Genomic DNA, 6,406 nt, shown 5'->3' on the forward strand with positions numbered 1-6,406 from the left:
AAGTGTTTCAGTTTTCTCCATTCGTAGGTGATGTTGGGTATCTATGAATTAAATGGGATAATAAAGAATTAAAAAAGCTTTTCTTCCTCATCTGTTCTTGATTTCGTTTAAGGCATTTAAATCATTCGTTTAAATCATTTTGTCTGCTTCATGTTGTCAGACAGCTAATTTGACTAATTTCTGAAATTATTTAATTTTGGGAAATTAGATATGAAGCACTTATTGAATCAGGTTAAAACAGTGGAAGACAAAATTCAGCTTATATGATCGAGATATAATCGCCCTCAAATCAGATAACTCTTAAACCATCTAAATACAATGAGGTCAGTTTACAATGAGAGGAATTTACACATTTCTGTAAGCTTACTGTGTTTTTACACTATTAATTACTATTTAACTCTGTTAAATCTGTTCATTATTACCAATTTAAATCTATGTAAGTGAGAGCCACTCAACTAAGCAAACAGTCTGAAGAATATTGCTGTGCATAAGATGGGACCTACTTTCAGTGTGCAGCAAAAAGATCAGAAAGGCTGAGGTTGCAGAAGTTTGACATCCCCCTACGATCTTCAGACGCTTCTTCACTCGACCTTTTTTTTCATCTTTCCTCACAGATATGAAATGAGAGCAAAAAAGAGCAACTCTGCTCTTGAAGTGCAATGAACAGGTTTTATTTTTTTTTTAATCATTAAATATCAAGATAAACTTGTTTCAAATAGCGATGTTCTATTGTTTTTTCAGTGTTCAGTGTGTTTTTCTTCAAGTGAAAATAGATTGCATTTCAACATGTCGGCCGTTCTTGTCTCTTTATTGTGCTTTAAGAGTGGAAGTTGATAGGGAAGGTTCATCATGTCGTCATGTTTGCTTATTGTCACAGGAAGCCAAATGTTTCTTTTCAGCTGACTGAGGGGATAATGTGAAATAGGTTTTAGCACCTTCTGTACCAAAACCCACATGGGGTTTCACAAACTCTAGCTATCAATGAGGCGCCTGCCTTTGTTACATGGCACAAAGCAAGTTGGCTCATGTAGGTCTATCTCACCGAGGCACACCAAGACGCAGAAGCATGCAAGGATATTCATCTTTAGAAATGCGGGCTGCACATGTACTTTGAAGCCCTTTGACTCAGGGCACTTATTAGATTAGATTAGATTAGATAGCATTTATTGTCATTGAACAGAATTCAACAAAATTTCCATTGCAACTCCCGTGCAAAAGGTCAAATATATACAGTAAAAATAAGCAAACACACAATAATAATAATAACAATATATACAACTAAATTAACTAAAGGCACTCAACCACACCAAAGAAGTAGCAGCAGGTCCAATTATGGCAAAGTACTGATGATGTGACAGTGCAAAGTGCAGAACAATATGACTGTGTGGGGGTGGGGTATGTGGGACTGCGAGGTTATGATATGTGTGGGAGGGGGGGGGCGGCAGGGAGTAATGGCTCTGACGGCTGTGGGGAAGAAACTGTTTCTCAGTCTATTTGTTGTAGTCCGTATATTCCTGTACCGCTTGCCTGATGGCAGCAGCACAAACAGTTTGGAAATGACTGAAATAATAGTTTGGGTTAAAAAAAACCAACTTCCTTCTGTTTTTCGTTCAGCTTTTTTTTTTTATTATTGACAGCCTACACTCTTTTCCATCTTACATAGGTTTTATGTTCACCTCCACTACAGTCAGCCTCCTCCAGTAAAGTCACCTCCTTTCTTACAGCCCTTTAGCAGAAAGCCACTCCTCCGTTTCTTCCACCCACCCCCACACAGGTTTAGCGTGCAGCTCGGTCTGATGCAGAGAGGAAGACAGCCGAGACAGGATGAGACTCTGAGGACGACCACCGCTCTCAAGGCAGGATGGAGATGTGGCTCAGAGGCGCAATTGTTGCGTTGCTAACAGGTACGAGTTGAACCTTAAACGATCAAAGAACCAGAACAAAGCTGTAGTGGTATGAAAAAATGTGTTTTACTACATGCAGTGATGAACAGATGAAACTTTTACATGCTTGTTTTTGCCTTTGTTGCTCATAAACAGATCAATGAAACTAAACAAAGTTTCACTTTTTCTCCTTTTTTACATGCAGTGATAGGAGCAACCCTGGTACTGACAAGAGAGGACCGACTAAATTTGGTGAAAACAAATTATACGGGAAGAAGAGAAAGAACAGTTTCTTCAGTCTCCTCTCTGAAATTGCACTGCTGTTTGTCAGAAAATACATTTGATAGATGTCACATCTCTTGGCATTTTGAGCCCTCTGGAAAAAATCTAACTGAAATGAATACAAAAAACCAAACCCTCTGTAATGAGACTACATTTGCAAAATGCAATTTAACTGATATATGTAACAACATGCCATGCAACTTACAAAATATTAAGGAATCAGACACTGGATTGTACTATTGTAAAGTCAAAGTAGATATTCCCATACTGAGTGATCTTCAGAGCTACGAAACTAAAGTCATAGGTAAGTATTGCTTGTCACTGCAAAACTAACATTTCACTACAAGCAATAATGTTTGTTATTTGAGAGCGGTAACACTGTAATGTTTTTGTAAACAGTGTAAAGTTCAGATTTTCAATGCAGAATAATCTGTCAAAATGTCGCAGAAAATTGACTCCAAGCTTTAATTGCTCATGGCTATGCTAATTTTGCTGCTTTGCTTAGGAATAACCTAATGAATGAATTAATCATCGTTCCAAAAATTATGGCCTGCACTAACCCAATGAATGCTTCTCATGCCGCTTTGTTACAGTGGAGAACTTTATGGAAAACACAACGGTTCAGTCACAAACGACGAAAAGCCAAGGTGTGTGTGCATGAACATGTGAGCGGGCGTGTTGACCAGATCTCGGCTCTCGTGAACAATTCTGTTTCTTTCGGTCTCAATGAAATCTGAGTTGGTTATTGTTTCCACTGTAGGCGCCATTTAAATGTCTAGAATGGTGGCAGCGCCAACTGAAATTCATACAATAGTTTTGCTAACTAATACGTCAACAATGATTGAGGTATTAGTAGTATGAAGCGCTTACATGCTTACAACAGATATTTTAGATGGTTCTACATGTAGCATTAGACCAGTGATTGGCAAATTAAGGGGCTGAACCCCTTAATTAATCAACAAATATCAACAAGCTTAGCTTCCTTTGACTGTCCAGAGAAATTTAACTAAATTGAAAAATGATGATGCTACCTGCACCAAATGTTTCTTTTTTTTAAAACTGTACTTACAAATATAACACCCCCCCAAAATACATTGCTTGTTTGTGTTATTTTACTCCGCTTTATTGACTCCCTAGTGATACCTGTTGACTCAACTTGAAACTGGGGTCATAAGTTTCCTCTACTGTTGTTTAAATGGACAGGAAGAGGAAGAATTGGGTTAATATTTGATTAGATGATTGCTGTGCATACAACACCCGCATCCTGACACTGATCTCAGCCCATCAAATAGGTCTGTTGTTCAATAATACAAATGTACTTTTTTTTCAGTGACCAGCGAAAAAGAAGACCGTGACCAAAGTGAGAACTTGTGGATGTGGATCATCGTGGGGGCATCTTCTTTCGTCCTTGTCGTGATCGCCCTGCTGGTCATCCGTGTTGTGCAGAAAAGGGGATGCAGCAGAAGCATAGGTACTTCTCTTTCTTTCTGGGTTTGAAAGCGTTGATAACCATCTGACAGTGCGACACTGAACTGTTTCTGTAGATAAGCTCTGTGCAAGTAAGAGACGCCAGAGGATGGTGGGTGCTCTGAGAAAAAAAGGGCACAAGACAAAGAGAACAGTTAGGGTACAAAAAAACATCACAAAAACAGAGTCAGATAAAATCAACACAAGTCGGTAGCTGATTCATTTCTCTGCTACAATTTACATTTGAAAGGAGAGGTAAAATGCAGAAGGGTTTTCGTTTTGGTGAGACCATCCTTGTGGGCGGCAGAACAAAAGACAAAAAGTCGTAGAAATGCAACAGGAGGTCCCGACTCCGAGTCCTGGCTGGGGAATTCGAACTGAGCAAGCTGGGGGTTTGTGTGGTTTAGCAGCTCAGCGTGAGACAAAGTCAAACGTAAGTGTAAGTAATATCTTCACTGTGGTTTTCACTGAAAGTCAGAGCCGGACAAACTGGTGTCTATAAAAACTGTGAGAAGTGGTCACGACCAGCTGAACGGATCTCAAACCAGAAATCGATGCAACGTTTTTCAGAAAGGAAATAAGAAAAGAAGCTTAAATAGTTAAGTAGTTTTTACACTTATAAAACACGAACGTCACCTTTTTATGAAGCACTTCAATATGACATTAGACGCCGGTGAGATAAAAATAAAAAAGGTACTCATAGGTGCAGATCATTTTGATATCAGTGATGATTTCAGCAACACCTGATGAAAAGTGTTGCAAAAAACCCCCAAAAAACAGAAATGCATCATGCAGAGAAAGCAGAATAGCTGCAGTAATGGTGTCATGGCGTGGCAGCAAGGCACCTGGCAGAAATACAGAAACCAGACCTACGTCAGGTTTGACCACACGGCCACGGAGGCAGAAGTAGGACAAGAACAGAGAATTCTTGTCAGGGCGAAAAGGATTTTATGATCACCAAAACTGACAAAGAAGAGAAATGAGCCTTTGTATTGAAGGCCAGTGTTTGATCATTTGAAAGAGATTACGAAGGACAGGAAAGAATAAATTTGAGAACTGTTCAATGCTTTACGTCTTGACTTTGCTAATATTTTGACTTCAAATTAAGTTCTTTGCTGTACTTATGGGAACACCAGGTTAGTAAGTGAGCGTGCGTGAAGACCCTTAAAAATATATCCAAATGTTTAAGCAACGACGAGACGAGGTCCAGGTTCTGTTTCATGTTTGGATTATGTGAGCAAAGTAATAAGTAGAAAACAGCAGAATAAACTGACTTTTAGAGAATATCTGCAGGGTGAGAGTTAGTAAATGTAATTACTTTTTGTATCAGCAAAGACGTATATATTTATTTGCCACATAAACATCTTTGGAAGAAAAAATATGAAATCCGTCACTGATGCTTTCTCTCCTAAGTTATGTTTAGTAATTGATTTTATTAAATGTTTATTATTTTAAGGTTAAAACGTTCCGTCTTTGTCTGTAGCTTGCGACAATTAACTCTAATTTCCAGCTAAAGTAACTTAAATGTAAATGTAAAAATATATATATATATTCTGTTGTGTCCTAAAGAGTTAAACAACATTTGCTCAGTTCTCAATTATTTCAATTTGAGTAAACCTTAATTAATTGAATACTCCCACAATTTTAGTATTTTTTTTAAATAAATGAAAACAAATATAGAGGTTGATATTGCTTGGTTTAATTTTAATTTTATTACGTTTTTTTATTATATGTCCATTTTAAGAAAATATCGATGCATCCAACAACAATGATTATTATTGTTATTATTACTGTAACTAACAATGATAACAACAATAGCAATAGCAATAACAACAACAACAATAATAATAATAATAATCATAATAATAATAATCATAATAATAATGATATAACATCAGCAGCAATAATAATATTGATAACAATAACGGTGCATCTGAAATCTTATTTAGTACTTTTCTGTTTTTTTTTATTTCTTACATTTAAAAAGCTGAATTTGTACACTTATTGTAAATTTTAATTTTAATTTTTTATCTTTCATTTATTTATTTTTGTTAATCAGAACCAATGCTTCTGCAAAATAACTATGCTGCCTGAATTACCATAAGATATTTTTCACAAAAATAAAAAAATAAAAATTACTACTACTACTACTACTACTACTACTACTACTACTACTACTACTACTAATACTAATAATAATAATAATAATAATAATAATAATAATAATAATAATAATAATAATAATAATAATAATAATACATAATTTTCTCAGGTTAATTGGCCTGATGTTAAGCCTCGCTGTGCTCACCGTGTCTCCTCTTTCCCCCCCAGAGGAGCCCATCTACGCAAACACCCGTACGGGCAAGCCGTCACCCCGGCTGATGCCTGCGGACAACCCGAAGTCAGCTTCCTCCTCTCAGGACTTGCGGACGCCGATCTCTGCCCGGAGGTACGAGGGCGGAAACCAGAGATACAAATACTGAGGAGCCTCACAGACCGACAGACTGACATTAACCAGCTGAATGCGAAGTCATGATACATTCCTGTTTCATACTTTTATGCAAAGTTAAGCCTTCTGTAAGTGATGGAGAAGTGGCTTTTGTTGGCCACTAGATGACGCACTTTGATGCTTTTATGAACTTCTAAACTTTTTTTATTTTATTTTTATTTTTTTTACATCTTAGCATCTGTGTGCATGATTAAATTGTAAATATTTTTTTGCATGTTAAGTGAACGAAATAATGAGCTATATACAGATCTAATTATTATAATTT

The 6,406-nt window shown here is 36.8% G+C and overlaps 1 protein-coding gene across 3 annotated transcripts; it reads left to right on the forward strand.

Annotated features, from left to right (window-relative positions):
* Window positions 1-1,675: 1,675 nt before the first annotated feature.
* LOC116725231 (uncharacterized) lies at window positions 1,676-6,401 on the forward strand. 3 transcript variants are annotated; one of them, XM_032571152.1, is made up of 5 exons: window positions 1,676-1,904; window positions 2,089-2,469; window positions 2,759-2,812; window positions 3,496-3,636; window positions 5,964-6,401. In XM_032571152.1, the coding sequence occupies exons 1-5, from the start codon at window positions 1,862-1,864 to the stop codon at window positions 6,113-6,115; spliced, it is 771 nt and encodes a 256-aa protein (XP_032427043.1). In that variant the 5' UTR covers window positions 1,676-1,861; the 3' UTR covers window positions 6,116-6,401. The 3 variants fall into 3 exon arrangements, with proteins under 3 accessions (XP_032427043.1, XP_032427044.1, XP_032427046.1); XM_032571153.1 differs by lacking the exon at window positions 2,759-2,812 and having other exon boundaries at window positions 1,678-1,904; XM_032571155.1 differs by having other exon boundaries at window positions 1,680-1,904; window positions 2,089-2,812.
* Window positions 6,402-6,406: the final 5 nt, after the last annotated feature.

This window comes from Xiphophorus hellerii, chromosome 9, assembly GCF_003331165.1.
Source record: "Xiphophorus hellerii strain 12219 chromosome 9, Xiphophorus_hellerii-4.1, whole genome shotgun sequence".
Taxonomy (NCBI): Eukaryota; Metazoa; Chordata; class Actinopteri; order Cyprinodontiformes; family Poeciliidae; genus Xiphophorus; species Xiphophorus hellerii.

Bases quoted from the DNA above. Each gene is read 5' to 3' on its own strand.
- LOC116725231 (XM_032571152.1), top strand. From the start codon at position 1,862: ATGGAGATGTGGCTCAGAGGCGCAATTGTTGCGTTGCTAACAG. The intron at 1,905-2,088 runs GTACGAGTTGAA...TTTTACATGCAG, and splicing joins AATTGTTGCGTTGCTAACAG to TGATAGGAGCAACCCTGGTA. The intron at 3,637-5,963 runs GTACTTCTCTTT...TTTCCCCCCCAG, and splicing joins GGGATGCAGCAGAAGCATAG to AGGAGCCCATCTACGCAAAC.